The sequence below is a fragment of the Oppia nitens genome, unplaced genomic scaffold (genome assembly GCF_028296485.1).
Source record: "Oppia nitens isolate AA-2021 unplaced genomic scaffold, nextdenovo-longstitch-racon4-pilon3 scaffold1_pilon_pilon_pilon, whole genome shotgun sequence".
In the NCBI taxonomy this organism is placed as follows: Eukaryota; Metazoa; Arthropoda; class Arachnida; order Sarcoptiformes; family Oppiidae; genus Oppia; species Oppia nitens.
In genome coordinates this window covers 5,786,725-5,805,190 of record NW_026533199.1, presented here as the reverse complement: position 1 = coordinate 5,805,190, position 18,466 = coordinate 5,786,725, and the positions used below count along the sequence as shown (strand labels likewise).

The window sequence follows — 18,466 nt, the reverse complement described above, 5'->3', positions numbered from 1 at the left end:
CACACACACACACTCACACCTGTGTGTGGTCTCATCCGAGACAAGTCATCTCCTGTGAGATCACACACAGAGAAGACAATGACATTGAGTTATGCATTGATTGTAATTAGCTTTTGTTTTCATTTGCAACCCAACTGTATATTAATGTAAAGTTTATTATACTGTATGTACAGTAGTATTATATATTATATACTGTAATATTAATTGTAATGAATTTTAAGCAATTAATCATATTTTTATCATTTATTAAATATATTTAATTTTTTAAATAAAATTATTTAAATAAAGGTTTTGGTTTTCAATTGTACAATAAATAAATTAAAAACCGCTATAAAATATTTCACAAATAATTAAACAATAATTTTTAAAATTTATGTTGTCTTCAGAACTCAATCTAATATTTTTTTTAATTTAAAGAGACAAATGAAGACAGTTTTCAGTGAAAATCTGTTACTTTGCGGATCACTCAAGTGTTTTCGGTCTCAATCTGAAACCATTATCACTACTTTATTGACAGTAACAGTGGTATCAGTTTTTGGTAATTTTGAGCATTTAATTAATGAGAGAAAGAGAGAAAAAGAGAGAGAAAAAAGAGAGAGAGAGAGAGACTCACATTTTATTAAAAGTAAAGTCCGCCGACTTCTTAAGGTAGGGAAGTTTCTTAATAAATTTCCTCCAATTACCTCCTCTTTAGTTCGTTATAATGGATAATATATCTAAAAATATTTTGATATAAAGTACCAAAACTGAAATATTAAACATATAATAATTATATTCATATTCAATATCAATATTTTAATATTAAATACGCATTTAATAAATTTTGTGATACTATTTGAGAATATCACTCAATATTAAGTTATTACTGTATTACATGTTTTTAATAATTTTTAATATTTAAACAAATTTTAATAGTAACTTAAAATTTTAATTTTATAACTAATATTACAATAATTATTATACAATAGAGTTGTGACAAATTCCATCATTCGTTTTATTTTCCATACGTTGCATATATTCCCTGCTCTCTGGAAATGTATTTATATTCTTGTGGTACCACCTATTGAAACCTAAACAACACATTTTATTATAATGCTTAAAACACAACTGTTATTAGAATTTGTATATTTAGTGATATGTCAAATAGTATTATCAAATTTATTAAATTCATATTTATTTTTATATATTTAAATGAATTTGATTATAAAAAATTGAAGGGAATTTATTAGGGAACTTCCCAATTGAGGTTGTATTTAACTGTTTAAATCTTTATCTACTGTATACTATAATTTAATATACCGTCTGTAATCGCAAATAACCTCAAGGACTATATGTGAAACTATAGGGCAATACGTGAAAATCATTCCCATAGCAAATGATTAGTTTAATGAACTATCAAATTAGCCCATTATTGAAATTATTGTACAAAAGTATTATAGTATTTTGATTATCTGTAATTAACTCCACTTAAAAAATGCAATCTATTGACCGGTTTATTTAATGCYAAATAATGGCCTACAAATTGGTAATTTTCAATTTAATGACCGATCGGAAGCTGATTACTGTGTTAATTATTATTTATATTATTACTGTATTAGCATTTATTTAATTTTAACTATCTTTATAATAATTGCTATTAACTGGCCTTTTAATGGTTTCTAATTACAATACCTAATCGTTTCTTACCCCCAACACTTCACATATTGCCCCAGTGGGGGGTATATGTGAGTTACAGTTCCGTACCAAATGTTGATTTTTAAATTTTTGAGGTGTGGCTATATGTGCTTACATACGGAATTGTATAGATATCGGTAAACAATACTTCAATGTGTCAAAATATACAGTACTATTGATTATTTTTTTTTTAATTAACATAAACACCTATTAGTACAGTATTTATTAAAAATTAAAAAAAAATGTTTTATCGATTTTTTTCTGGCACCCAATCACTCCAATCATTTATTTTTTGATTATTTTTAATATACTGTTCCAAAGTCACAGAACGAGTGGACACGATGTCAGAAGAGGCAAATATGGCGGCCCCGAGCCATGAGCTATAGTTTGCAGGACAAGGATTTGTGTGGAACTTGAAGTCATGAAAATGTAATTTACTTTCATATCTGTTACTTTTGGCCAAAGCTTTTAGTTCATTAAGCAAACGGTGCCGAAAGCCGGGTAACATTGAAGTCCCGCCAATTATTATTATATTTGAGGCCAAATGTCGCCGCGAATCAAGTGAACACTTTAGTATAGCGTCTATTATTAAAGTAGGAATCGTGTGTTCGTCGCCATACATCTCAAARAGCACTTCACAAACTGATTCCCGAAGAGATCCGGGAATATTTAGTACCTTTTGACCATCAATAGGATACAACACATTACTGGGTGGAGCAGATATACTCATACCTTCTTCAAAGTCTAGCTTTTGTTGCGAAAGTCTGACACCTCTTTCAAATGGTGCCACAAAACATGTTCTGATTTTAATATCTTCCAAAACATCTTCATTTAATGGTTCCGCTATAACTATTTGTTCATTATTATGATCAATGGTTGCACGTCTTTGAATYAGTTCGTCCATAATTCTGTAATGAATTGACTTTCCTCCCAGTGGTGCAAATTGAAGACCATCGACAACAGTGACGCCTTCAATGATAGGCACAGCAATGGCTTCTTTATAACCGACATCTAATATCAATGCAGTCGACAGACCTAATGTCGCCAACGCTACCAAATGTTGGGGTACTATAAGTAAAGCCTGAATCTGTAAAATAATTTTATAAAATTATAAAAAATTAATAAAATCAATAAAATCACAAGACTTACGTCATAATAAAGATATAACACTTTAAGCAATTGGTTGCGAAAACGAGACGACGTAAACATTGACTCTACTATCACCAGACGTCTGTCTTTTGGATTAACCGCAAGATATCGGAAGTATAAGACACGGATAAACTCTTTTAATGCCGAATATAGCTCTTTGTCGTCAGTTATTGAATATATATTAACCATCTTTACATAAAAAGTAAAAAAACATTTAAAATATAACCACTAATTAAATCAATAATTAAAATGATAGCAAATGAGGAATTGTAAGCAATTTGCTTATCAAAGAGGTCTTCCCTATCCTTAATCATTAGATCTACAAAATATAAACTTATGGATCATATAATCAATTGAATGTATGTTTAGTATTCAAGTGCTGTAAATGTATGCAAATCTACTGATTCCTCAAATGTTAGACTCATATCAATAATCACATACTTTGTTAAGTTTGGTATCAAAGACTTGAGATCTAATGATAGCTCGCGGAGAGTATTCACCGACAAAACCACATCTAATGATGAAATATATAAAACAATTTAGTTGTCAAACAATTGGTCACTTGATTTGGTCATCAAAATACTTAGTGAAAGACTGTCCCAATTCAATGACAACACTGTGTTTATCACTACCGATACCAATGCCTTCATATAACGGCATTTTGTTTATAATTATTAATATATCAATCAATATATCAATCAATATATCAATCAATGTCTTCAATAAACACTAAGTTTACATCACTTTTCTATTAATATTAATAGTAAACAATTGATGACAATATTGACAAATCAATTRTCATATAAATAACGTTTTTAAGTGTTTTATATTATCAATGAAAACATCATTTATTAATTAAAAACAAATCAAAGTTTTAATAATACAATGATTTGAAGCAATAATATCACCAAATGTTAACAATTTGTGCCATAATTTGGTGACAATTGAATTGATGACCAGTTGTGGCGACAAAATGATGTCCAGTTCAGAGGAAACAACACCAGATTATATGGATAGTGAGGACAGGGATGACATCGAGGACAGGGATGACATCGAGGACAGGGAGGTCACGGAAGAGCATAGCTTTGAAAATCCCAATTATAGGAAACTATACGCCGCGCTGTCTATCAACTCAATGATGGGTAATAATCAACACTTGAAAGACAACCAAAGTATGCATCAAAACAACACTCAAGACCAACAAACCAATGGATCAACTGATGGTGAACTACCACTTGGATGGGAACGACATGAAGACGAAGAGGGACCATATTATTGGCACATTCCTAGCGGTCATATTCAGAGACAACCACCTGTTGGTGACAAACAAGTTGATGCTAAAAGAGATTCACTTATTTATTTGGAAGACTTGGACCAAGTGATTGATCCCAATGCCGGTCATACCAGTGCTGATCACAATGATTCAGAAGTGAACAAATCATTAACCTTTTTAGTCAATTCGTTGGGTTGGATGGAAGTGGAAGAAAGCCAACTGACATCAGCCACCAGTTCTAAACTGATCCAAAAGTGTATCATTGAATTGAGTACAAGAGGTGATAATAATGCTGTCCGTTGTTGGGGTCGACAAACACAGCAATTGATTCTTAAGATAGACAACTCGTGTCTTAAGTTATACGATTTGAGTGGCAATACTCTACTTAATAGTCACACAATTCAAGGTTTAAAGGTTTGGGGCGTTAATGATAACAACGATTTTGCTTTTATTGCTAAACACACCAATGATATCGACAGCAATGATATTAACTGTCATAAGAGCGGTGACAGCGATATTAATCAGAAGAGTCCTCTTCTTCCTTCAGGTGTTTCCAATGAACTCAAATGCCATGTCTTTCATTGTGAAGACGATGACAATAGTGCCCAAAGGATAGCCACATATCTTCGCGATGAAATGATTCGCTTGAAATCCAGTGATGAATCTCATAATATGTGGTCATCACCAGCTCAGAGGCCAAAGAATTTGTTTCTTTATGAAAGCAGCAGAAGTTCGTCAACGTTGGCGACGCCGACTGCCATTGAATTTCCGACGCCTATTGAAGAACCGCGAAAAACAATTAGTGCCATATATTTGGGAAAAATCAAAGTATTGAAACCAATGGGAATCGATATACTTAATAAAGCCATTGAAGAAGTCATCTTTAATGATAACAAGGACTCATCAGTCAAGAGATATAATACACAAGTATTTATTCACATTTCGCCATCAAATATAACTATTGAATCCAAAGATTCTGCTGAATATCTTGCAGAATGTCGAGTCAGGTAATGATATTCATTGAAATATATTTATATTGTAAATGTTTTACACAATTATGAATATTAGTAGAATTCATAAAAATTTATATATTTAATAAATTATATATTTGAAAAAATTTGATTTTTGTGTTAGACATAGGAAAAAAGTTTTAATTTTAATAATTTTTATATAATTTCAATTTGTTTTTGCTAAACGATATTAAGATAATTATTTAATAATTAAATTGTCTATTTTCATACATATAGGTATTTATCATTTTTGGGCATTGATAGCAATAATGTAAAAAATTGTGGATTCATTATGCAAATCGATGACAACCAGTTTGAGGCGTTATGTTTTGAATGTGAGCCCAGTTCTGGAGCTTTCTGTAAGACTATTGAGGCCGCCTGTAAGCTCAGGTATCAAAAGTGTTTGGACGCTCACAGACAGCGATTGGCAACAAATAGCACTACTTCACCACAAAATACATCTCGTATTAAATCCACGATATATAATGTGTTCTCAAAAATATCTAATAATATTATGAAACATTAAAATCTTAAATATAAATTTATGTTGATATTTGTAGGACTGTTTATAATTTATCATTTTTTATCTTATGAGTCCCTATTATAATTATACAACATACAATACAAACATTTAAGCTATTCTAAGTTATCTCATATTTTTTATTATTTTAAATATATGACTTTAATTTTAAAATAATGCACGTTATGGTTAGGATTGTAACTGTAGGCTCTTAAACTTTTTTATATCTTTTATTAATTAAATTAATAAATAAATTATTGAATAAAACGTTATTTTTAATTATAATAATTTTGAACATTTTGTTAAAAAATTGTTACTATACTATTATAATAATCTAATGTTGCGTTAATTATACTTTATCGGTAATATAACTAAAAACATCTATTATTAAAAATATACTTTTTATTAAAGTTTTTGTGTTTATATCTATAGTAGATTTTATGTTTGATTTCTAACAATGCTTTATAATTATTACTTACGGAACTTTATTATTCAATAATCGATTACAATTRAKGCAAATAAAGTAAATTCTATTGAAAACAATGGTTTTATTCTAACAAACAATCATTTATTTTATTACAGAATATTCTGTTGAAATGTTGTGCACTAAATGTTATTTATTATAAATAATGTTATAATAATAAATTAAGTGAAGTAAGTGACCTAATTCTCTATTATAATGAATGTCATGTTATTTTCAAGTCTACTATATTTATCAATAATTTGCGTCTAATATGTTTAATAAGAAATTTACTTTAAATATAACCGTATAATTATCGCATAATTAAAAATAACTTAAAGATAAAGTTCTTTATTGCAAAGATTATATAAAAATTAAAGTTTTTCAATAAATTTTTAATTAAATTATATTATAAAAAACAACATTGCATTACAATATTAATTAATGTGAATTCATGATAATATACGGTAAATCTAAAATATAGTGCGTATACACGTATTATATATTGATTTTTTATGATGTTATTTACAACTTATTTATTAATAGTAGAAAATTTCATAGTAATTGGTAATATAATATATTTAAATTTATTAATTATAATTATATATAAAAAAATTCTAAAAAAGCGAAACACTTAACAATATTTATTATATCTTTAATTTTAACTTTTATATTCTAATAATAATTCAAACTTATTTGAATTAATTTAATAATTTTATTATATGAGCATAAAATTATAAATTATAGTTTATAAATGTTTTTATAATATACAGTATTATATATTAATTAATTAATACATAAATTTTATTTAAAAAATATTTAATAATCTATAAATAATTAAATATTTGAAAATACAATGTTTTAAACTAAAAATTCATAACTTAATTTGCTTAAAATTATTTTTTTTTAAATATCTGATAAATAAATGAAAAATTGTAAAAATATGAATTGAATCATAAGATAATAATTTACTGTATATATTATGGTTGTGTTAAATAACTGAACGGATCTTTTAATATCCTCTGAGTTTGGCATATATTTTGACGAGTGATGCAAATGCACTGAAATTCTTGACATATTATTTCTTAACTAAATTAGTTTTTTTACTAAATGAAAGAGTGGGACGAGAGATATGGATACTAAGTTATAATGAGTGATAGTGTGACATAAGTTATGTAAGTATGGGATAAGGGATGAGACAAATATTGATATGACAATCGAGACAACAATTTTTTTAGGCTAAACATCCTTACATTTTCATATAATTCCTACRTTTTCAACGTTTGCGTGTAGTCTCCGCCCATTGATTTATCAGTTAAAACAGTATATAATAATTGCCTCGTTTTAAAAACTTTGGGTATTTAGTCTTATGTTATTCAATTATAGTCATTCATACATTATAATTGCTTTTTTGTTGTTAAAATAATTTAGTTTATGTCCAGCAAAATGTCATCGTTTGTATTGACATTAAGTTTAAAATCATTTGTAATATTTATAATTTGTATTTATCTGATTATATCTCAAACACTTATTGAACATCAAGTCAATGGTTCGCCTCTAAACAGGAATATAAATAACATTAAATATTTGGATAATAAATGCTCTAAAAATGCTGACTTAAGAAATTTGTGCGAAAAGTGTGCAAAAGTCACCAAATCTTCAATGGCTTATCCTCTCTGTTGCAGTCAAGTCGATGACAAAAATTGGTGTCAAATATTTCTCGACTTTACTCTAACGCAATAATAAATTTCCATTTAGTATGGACTCCAATATTCATATCATTAATTTAACTTTAGTTAAATTTCCAAAACTTTCATATTATTATCAAAACATCTATTTATTAATATTTTTATTTTAATTAAATTAATTTTAATGTTATTATCATATTATGTTTTTAATATATTCCAGTTTTGTATGTTATTTATATTAATTGTTTAAAATTATACTATAATTTATAATAATAAATAATTAAATAATAAATTTTAAAGTAAAATAAAATTCTAAAATTGTACTCAAATTACTTTGCATTTATTGATTTTTATAATTTTTACTTTAAGATATTTAACATTAACAAATTAATAGTTTACAATAAAAACTAAAATAATTTTTAAAAATAAAAAATATTTATATCATATTTATCCAAATCACAAAATAATTAGTATTTTATAAATAAAAATGTTAATTATTTTCTATTTTTAAGTTTAAAAAGATTAATAAAATAAAGAATAATTTTCTAATTGAACTTTTATACATATTAAAAATACTGTAATATATAAATATAAAAATTATACTTATATTATGTTGTAAGTTTTAATAAATATTATGTAAAATGTATAAATATTCAAATCACAATTTATTTATAAAATATAAACAATTATAGATTTTTAAAATTTATTTTTGTCTTTTAAAATTAGTTGTAAATTAWAACAATAACTCATATTATTTATAATAAATATACATTTTAAAGTAATTTTATATAATATTTATGAATAACATACTTTTATAGAATTAAAAAGACATTTGTATTTAGTATTAACAATAATATTAATAATATAAATATTTGTATAATTTTATTTATTATTATTTAATTAATTTAATTTGTTATTGTGGTAGAAATAAAAACAAATAAATAAGTAAATAAATTGAAACACTGTATTATTATATGGATTACAATTAGAACTTCTATGTAAATGTAAACTTCATATAACTTTCTATAAATACAATAAATATAGTTTGTTTATTACCAATATAAATATAAGTATCTAATATTTAATTAGTAATATAAAGTATATATCCAATCATTTATCATAATTGTCAATTTGTAAATTATGTAATAACCTGGTGACATTTAATAATMATTTATCTTAACATAAATGTATGTAATTGCAATGGTCATAGATAGTCATAAAAATAAACATTTAAAAAATATAATAAAATGCATTTAAAATAATTTAAAMCCAAAATTTTAAAGAATAAATTCTGTGTTTAATAAATATCGAGTCCGGAGTTCGGACTATACATTGTATACAATATTCAATAACTATATAACCATTTTATATATACAATAATAGATAGCGCTATGCAATCAATTTGAAAATATTCATTAAATATATGTTTCTAAACAATAATTTCCTAATAATTAACATTTAAATTATTTAATTTTATATTTAATATTTATAAATGATTAACTGCTATCAAATAGTAATTGGATATCAAATTTATTTTCAATTATTTAATTGTTTACTAAAATTTAAAAATTAGTAAATATAACTTTAAAATATGAGTTAGAATTATGATTTAAAAAATTAATAAAATATTAAATACATATTTTATAATTTTGAAAAAATAATTAAAAAGAAAGTTGAATTAGTTTTTGTAATTGATTTTATTTAATGTTTAATTTAAGTTGAGTTTTGAAAAATTGTTGCAATATATTGGATAGTGAGACATAGCGCCGGTTTAATACAGTTTAATATAGTCTCGACTGGATATATACAGTACAATACAATACAGTATTTTTGTGTATATTTGTATTGAGTTGTGTTGKCTGTAATTTGCAATAATCTGCACAAACTGTTGTCCGACCTTTGATAGCGAGAATTGCGATGAAATTTATACTATAATTACTTTTATCGTTCAATACGGCAACAAAGCCTTTAGCGTAAACTMTAGTATAGCTATAGTACTGTATATAAGCAACACATTTATCGGTCGATTACAATGCTATTCAATAATTTCAGTATAAAACACGTGAAACACAATAAATAGAAATATCTCTTATCGCGAATCATATGTTTGTTTGCATTACAATAATTTATTATCAAAATTATTATCATTTTTTTAATTTAAAAGACAATACTCTCTCTCATTTAATAAGTTAATAAACTTTTACTTATATATAATTTGCTATTATTTATATCATATAAATTAAATCCGTTTGTTGTTATCGGTTATTTTATTGTTTTTATTAGTATATTATAATATTTTAAATATGTTATTATAATAATATCTAAACATTTACCGGTAATACTATATTTATAATACTGTACTTAAAAGTTAAAATATAATAAGGGATAATTCACATATTATGTTAGCACTTGGGGAGGTGTGTCGGCCAAATCAAACAGTATGAACAATTGCGAACATAGGGGAGGGTCTAGATTTCTTAAAAAGTGCGAACATAACCTGTGAATCACCCCTAAATAGCTATCATTAAATATTGTACAATGATYAATTGTATGTGATTAATGTGTACAATTGTATATTAATTATGAGATTTGTAAATTATTAATTAATAATTTTTTATGTAAAAATAATTTTTATACATTAGTAGTATATAATATATGATATAACATAATTTAAATAAGTTTATTCTCAACATTATTACGAAGAAATTCATTAATTAAATAAAAAATAAAACTATTATAATAATATTTGAAAAAAATATTTAATACAATATAAAAAATAAAAATTAATTAAATTTAAGAATATTAGTATCTTTTAAATTTTGACTATATTTTATAAATAAGTTACGATTAAAATAATATCAAATATTTTTAAAAACAGTATATAAATAATGCATATTTTGATAGTAACTKCACTAACATAATAATAAAAAATTTGAAATATTCAAAATGTTTGAAATATTTTTTTAGTTTAGAAAATACAAATCAATTGAATATAAGGTATTTAATAATAATAATATTATATTCTATTTRAAGTGTTGGTCACAAAACAACTTAAAGTTTTTTATTTAAGTTATGTTTAATAAATTATAGTATTGTATAATATAGGTGCGGCCTTTTAATCTTGAAGTAACTAACATAAAAATGTTATATTATTTATAATTAACTATCAAATTTTGTATTTAATGCTATTTGTGTAATTTGGCATAAAATATGCAAAAATATGTTTATTTTAAGATGCAAAAAACAATTATTTACTAAATAAAATCAATTAAATTTATAATATTTATATAAATTTTATAACAATATAAATTACGGACTAGCTCAAACTTTTAATTTAAATTACTATTTTTAATAATTTTTATATTATTCTTAATAAATTCATTGATAATTTTGTAAAACAATTAACATTTTTACTAATTTGTGTTAATATTTGTATTAATTGCATCAAATGTGCAAATCAAATTGCATTAAAAATTAATTATATTTTTGCTAAATTAAAAGATTAGTTATTGAATATATATAATTTTTTTTATTTAAATCAATTAAATTATATATTATGATTTTGTGTTTAAAAATTAAAATAGACATGAAATCTTTTATTATAACAAATTTAAAATAAAATATATATTTATATATAGATAAAAAATGCCATACAAGTTATTTAGAAACAAATAACTAGTAATCAATAAAATGACTAATTTGATGGCAACCATTTACAGTAAAATATTTTTAATTTATCTAGTATTTAAAAAGATCAAGATAAAACATTTTTTGATAATTTATCCATAGTATATAAAAATAGAAAGTAAATAATTAATATTAATAATTAAATTTGATTTTATTGTTATTTAGTTGTTATATTGTAGAAGAATTTATTAAATTATTAGAGTATGTGATAGGTTTGATATAAAACTAACTACTAGTCCTCAATAAACTGTATAATTCCAGTTTGAAGTAGACATTTGTTTTTTTAAAACTCCACATTAATATACAGTATATCTAAATGTGTATAAAATTAAGATTAAAAATGAGTTAATAAATGATTGTTTAAAGCATTTGCTAAATAGAGTAATAGTTAGTATAATTGAATGGTTAAAGTGTTTGAATTGTGAACAATGATTGGCTCGTCTCTTGTTTTTCATGATTGTTGACTACGATATACAGTATACTTAAGAATTGACTTTAAGTAAACCATTATTGCTTTAATGTCAATGTCAACAAACATTAAGTAAAATCCTTAAATACCAATGTGTGTGGTCTTAACATTTTAAAAAAGTAAAATATGTTTATATACCACTACATGAATCGTGCCGTTAAAGCTAACCAATGATAAATAATAATATCTTAAGTAATCCAAATTACTTAATATCATTTTTAGGCCAACACTATACTTGTTATTAAATATTTTTAAGTTAAAACTTTTTTAAGAAACTCAATGTTAGCACAACACCGATAACTCAGTGATAACAATGATAGCAATGTTTATATCTTTTTAAAAGACAATCTTTTTGTATTAGCTTTACGTATAACTAATTTGTTGGTAACAACCAGTAGTGCCAAGTCTAACAAATTGGGACCACTCTGGCAACTATAATATGGTTTGCACTGTAATGAGCACTGATTTAAAGGGACATACATTGTATGGATGTAAGGGTGCGAGTGTTGGATGTATGGATGATAGACAATAAGCTGCTTTACGTGACAAATGCAATATTAGGAACATTGTGTTTATATGTATAACTGTGTTAAATAGTGAGACAACTAGTAATATAGTAAGAGATTATAAAATTAAGGCTTAAACACATCAACACATTTGATGAACGCTATAATCAAATACAATGATTGGCCCTCTCATTCAAATTGTTAATCATTAGACTAACACTTTTGTTATGTATAATAGTGTTGTGTTTTGCGCATCATATTATATATTTAATAATATAATATTCAATATAATACATAATATTGTATAATATATATAATATAATACAATACATATGGCCTTTGATTGCAAGTGTTAGTCACTCTAATACTCTATAATAGCGGCAATTCTTCATGAATTGCATTTGAATTGTGAGAGAGAGAGAGTTGTGTCGTGTGTTGTGTTGAACTGACTAATCTGTTACCGTCCTTATCATTGGTAGCCATTAGACTAATCCAAATTGATGACCATTTTGTCTATTGATGATCGTGTCCTCCAACACATCCGCACACTTTGACACTCAAACTCTAACCCTTATTGATAGCCTTCTGTAAAAATTCTTTATTGCTTATTATGTTAATATAAATTCATACAATTCATAATCATATAATGTCAACTAATATATACATATTTATATAGATTTTGATTTACAGTATATTTTGCTAATTTATTAAATAAATCTTTTTATTTTTATTTGCATATGAGATAAATCTTTATTGTTTAAAATAATTAATATTACAATAAAAGTTATAATTACATCACATTGATAAAGTAATGTTATTATTTATTTTGCAAAATACAAACATGTAAATAGTATGCAATACATTAAGAATTAGTACAATAATTACTGTTAACATAAACTCTAATATAATATAAATTACCATGCTAATTTTTATGAGCTCAGGTTAACTATTTGTAAATATTGTGTTTGAAATGTTGTATATATTTATGTCCATATTTACTGATTTGAGGAATTGTTCAAAATCGTCGTCTATAAACATCTAAAAAACAAATAAAAATTAAATATCAAATAGATTAGCAATAATATAAAAAAAATTTGAATAAATACTGAAAGTTTCAACGAAAACAAATTTAGCGTTAATAATAAACGACAATAAAAACAACAACAGTGTCTATGGTAATGAATTGTGTGATTGATAATAATTGTTAATTTTAGCAACAGTTAGGGTATATCATAAAGATTAGATAAAATACAGACTTTTGTCGCTTTTCTATTGTTTTTAAACTTTCATATAATACATCAATCAATACTGGATTTTGTAAAAACATTATATCAATAAATTAATGTATTGGCAATAATATTGTTTATATATTAGGTTAAAAACGTGGCAAAATAAAAAAATATTTAAGGTTAATTTATTAATATAAAAATTATCAATAATCTTAATAATATTTTATTAATTATTTTTAATTAGTTTTATTTAAGTTAATTGACTTGTGTTTAGATTTAATTTTTACAAATTATAATATAACATGTTTTCAGTGGGTATTTTTAATTAACAATTAATTTATTATCAATATTAGTTGAATATAAAACTCAATTTTTAGATAAATATTAATTAATAGTTGTTATTATAATATATTAATTAAATAATTATTTATTTATTAAATAAAAAAATTATAAAAATCAAATACATTGATTTATTTATTATCAATTTTGCTTAAATTAATATTTCAATACTGTATTAACATTATTTTATATTACAAATTTGATAAATATTTTTGCTTTACTATAGAAAGTGGTAAAATATGTTAATAAACACATAATTGTTAGCAATTTGTATCAATACAATTAGTATCAATTATGTTTTAACAATATATGTGAGATATAGTACACTAAGTTATGCAATATATTTGAATGAATGAATGCAATGCATGGCTAACTCGGGTCGGTCTCCGACTCACGAGTGGTGACTGACTCCCACTTAATGGTTTGGGTACTGTTGTGCACTGTTAGGCACTATTGAGTAACAGCAGGACCTAAACCGCCGTTTTCTAAAAAGAGGCACATTTTAGACAATCTATTGTTATAGTGGTTCTTGTGTTGTGCCCGTAGTTTGCATGTAATATACTTTTTGTGTTCAATGTATTGTCTATTCAATAGAGAGTAATATGTCATCAAAAAGGACTGAGTTTTACATTTTCACGATCACAATGAATATGATTTAGACTGTGGGCTAAACATTATGTTTATAACATAAAAACACTAATATTGAGCTACAATTGATGGGCTTATAAACCATGACTATTGATAATACATTAAAAGCTATATTAAAACATTGCATTTTAACATCAAACCAATATGTGATCTCAATTATGAACTTTTGTTATCTAATAAAATCATTGGTAACTTTGGTAACATTACTATAATGCTAAACAACATTAGACAACATTCACTCTTTTTATTTGTTTACCAACTAATAAATTATAGATATATTGCATTCATCATAAAAGTTAAGTCACAACCGATTTATATTAATTATGTAATTGTTTCCCAAACAACACAATCAATTATTTTATTATCAAATCAATTAATACATTATGCAATACTAAAAACTTACTAAATTTGTCTATTGAAATAATAATATTATTATTAAACACAACAAACGATAATTATAAATAATTATTAAAATTTTTCTTATTTAGAAATACCTTTCATAATAATACGTTTATTTTATACTTATTTAATCAATTATCGATAAATAAGTTTATAAATTTTATTATCAGCTAAATTAATAATATTATTCAACTATTATTGTAAATATAATATAAATGTCTATATAAATATAATGCTGAAATGTTTATAATTATTTATATAATATAACACTGAGAACATGCTATTGAGTACATTAATTAAAATAATTATACAATAAATAAATATGTATAGACTATAGAGTATAGCTTTAAGTGAATTAAATAATTTATTCATATATTATAAAGTGTTTTACTTATAACAATTCTGACATAATAGATATTTGTATTAAAAATATAAATATTATTATTTATTTATTTGTATATAAACTAAATAATAAAAATGCTATAACAATATACTGTATTTATTGATATAATATATATTAACAAGCTTTATGTACAAACAGCAAATTTAAAATAATTAAATATAGCAATGGGCTTAACCATTAATAATATGTGATTAATTTGGATGCAGTTAGCAAATAATTTTTATATTGTTTGGGAGTTTCCTGTCATTGAATGTAATGCCGGCCCTAAACTCAATTCCTTTTGTTGTATTAACGACTTAATGCTGATCTCTCTCTCTCTCTCTCTCTCTCTCTCTCTCTCTCTCTCTCTCTCTCTCTCTCTCTCTCTCTCTCTCTCTCTGTCTCTCTCTGTCTCTCATATTGAGTTTAACGGTATTGTTATAGTTTTGGCACTGATCTCATGAAATATTCATGAAAACTAGTATTTGTCAAAATTTATCGTCTGTTACGACAGATTTCAGTAACAATAAAACTGTTTTAGTCAACATTACAATCAAATTTTAAAACAAAAGAAAATTTAAATTCAAATGCAATAATATCTTGAATTTTCTTAATAGCAAACTATTGAAACGTATATAAAAAGTTAAGTTACAAATTGAATGTAGTCTTGAATTCAAAATGCATTCAATACATCAGCTCTTGAAAGTCTCTTAGGAATACATTTGTGCCATATATACAACATATACTGTATTAACCATATTATTCAATATATACAATATATTCATACATAACATAATATAATGAAATATATATTAAAAATGATGTCAACTTTCTATTATCTATATATTCAATGCATGTTTTGTACAAATCATGAATTCATGGATTCTCTCTCTCTCTCTCTATATATATATATATATATATATTCTTTATGTATAGTTTATATATAGTCGTATAAATTGTATAATATATATATATATATATCTTGTCTGTGACTTTATTCTCTATTTCTATTAAATGTTAACTTTTATGTGCTTCTGGTCTCATGTGAGCCAAACTTTTGCTTTGTGTTTACATAAAACCAATGAAATATATAGAAAATTGAGAAACAGTGAGACTATGAGATACTGAAAGACAGTCCACTCAGTATATGACACGAATGCCCGCTGGAAGTGAATGGGGATTCATATCATTAAAGGAAAAAGGGATGTCATATATATCAATATAGAGAACTTTTGGGCAATACATGCAATACAGTGCACATGGATATGGATCGCCTGTAGACCGTCATCCGCAAGTTTGGTAAATATTGACAGTTTGTGCTGTACTTCCCTCACCAATATATATACTGTACTGTATCTCCAAATATAGTATATTGCATACACTTTAGCTCAAATCCATAACAACTGCTTTAGTTGAATGCAATGATAAATATTGCAGAAAAAGGTAAAGTATAAGCTTTTACTCATATTTTTGGTGCTGTTATATCACTCAATGCTCCCTAAAGGTAAAGATTTAATGAAAAGTAACAAATAATAATAATAATAATGCATTATTATTATTATAGAAAATTCACTATTATTACAAATGTATTGCATTTTATATCATATATGAAAATTGGTTGAAAAGTGTGCAAAAGTGCTCAAAGGGGATACTTATGAATAGTAACAAATGTAGCTATTAATGGCTAAACATATTATGCCAATACTGCAGCATAAGACTGACAGTCCGGGCACAAGGACTAGCTGTGAACACAGGTGTCGTGTTTAGCACTTATCAGGTGAAGTCAGGATTAGTTGAAAAGGAATTCACTAAAAGAGGGAATCACTTAACTATTAGAGGAATGTCACTGAATGTCAGTTTTATGGTTAACAACAATGAATGCCTTGAATACCACTAATGTTTAAGACAAAGTCAAGAGATCCCCACACAGGCAGTGACAACACCTGTACATGAATTAGTAATAACACATATATGGCAACACATAACACAACACACCTGCACTTAGGACTTGAAACTACATTTTAACAAACTTTACATACATTTTACACTTCACTCCATTTCTTACTTATTTATATATTATTACTATTATATTAGTATATAAATTATTATTAGTATTACAATAACTCATTGTTTAATAATAAGTGATTTTATATGAAAAAGCAATGAACAGATGTGTGATTTTTCATTATAACAAGTGATAGTTTAGTAATATCTAACATTAATAAACATTATATTGCATTGCATTGCATAATAGTGTATATAATAAAGTATTAAGAAATATAGAGTGAACAGACAAATGTAAAATATATTGAGTTTTATTACTAAAGCCTGTCCTCAAAATACAATATACATATTATTTGTCATTTTCATCACAACTAATGATTATATGCAGGAAACGGTCGATTCATGAATTTCAAGTGTTAGCACGTGTGGCACTCTATTTATAACTTTAGCACTAGATTTGAGACAAAATAACACATATATACAAAGTGATAGCTATGGGCTTTAATCCCTGTTTTATATAAGTGCACAAAATTTTTATAAAACTATCATAAGTGACAATAAGGGATACAAATGGTGAGTGCATTCAATATATTGATAGCAATGATATTACACTTTACACCAAAAGTCTAAGCAAAGGCTCACTTGCACTACACTCTCATTGCACTGCAGTCTGCTTTCAGGCGATCTCTCAAATGTTTTGACAATTATTTCATTCATTTTGTATTTCATTGGAAATCTATTTTATTAAACTTTGATTCAAACTCTTTTAATATATGTTTTCATTATAGTATATTTGCAATAAAGTCTTAAACTGACAATTTTTTTACTTTATAATGAATGTAATAACGTTTGGGATTTTTTTTTGTGAGTTTTACTAATTTTTTATGAGTTTAATCTTTTTCAATAGTTTTCGTTTAATTTTTGCTTTTCTCTTAACACTTAATCAGATTAACCAAAGGGAGAGAAAGACAATTGTGATGCTTGTGATGGCTATGTTAATAGTGATGGTAGTGATGATGAGTTATGCAA

At 24.8% G+C, this 18,466-nt stretch overlaps 2 protein-coding genes across 2 annotated transcripts; one reads left to right on the top strand and one right to left on the bottom strand.

Moving 5' to 3' along the window:
• Positions 1-1,303: 1,303 nt before the first annotated feature.
• Positions 1,304-3,573, bottom strand: LOC128951873 (actin-related protein 10-like). The gene is made up of 4 exons (XM_054297161.1): positions 3,407-3,573; positions 3,265-3,337; positions 2,824-3,012; positions 1,304-2,761 (listed from the first exon to the last, which is right to left on the bottom strand). Exons 1-4 carry the CDS (start codon positions 3,481-3,483, stop codon positions 1,922-1,924), a joined length of 1,179 nt encoding a protein of 392 aa, XP_054153136.1. The 5' UTR covers positions 3,484-3,573; the 3' UTR covers positions 1,304-1,921.
• Positions 3,574-3,679: 106 nt separating this feature from the next.
• Positions 3,680-5,668, top strand: LOC128951954 (protein Fe65 homolog). Its single transcript, XM_054297261.1, has 2 exons — positions 3,680-5,103; positions 5,344-5,668. Exons 1-2 carry the CDS (start codon positions 3,776-3,778, stop codon positions 5,630-5,632), a joined length of 1,617 nt encoding a protein of 538 aa, XP_054153236.1. The 5' UTR covers positions 3,680-3,775; the 3' UTR covers positions 5,633-5,668.
• The last annotated feature ends 12,798 nt before the right edge of the window (positions 5,669-18,466 follow it).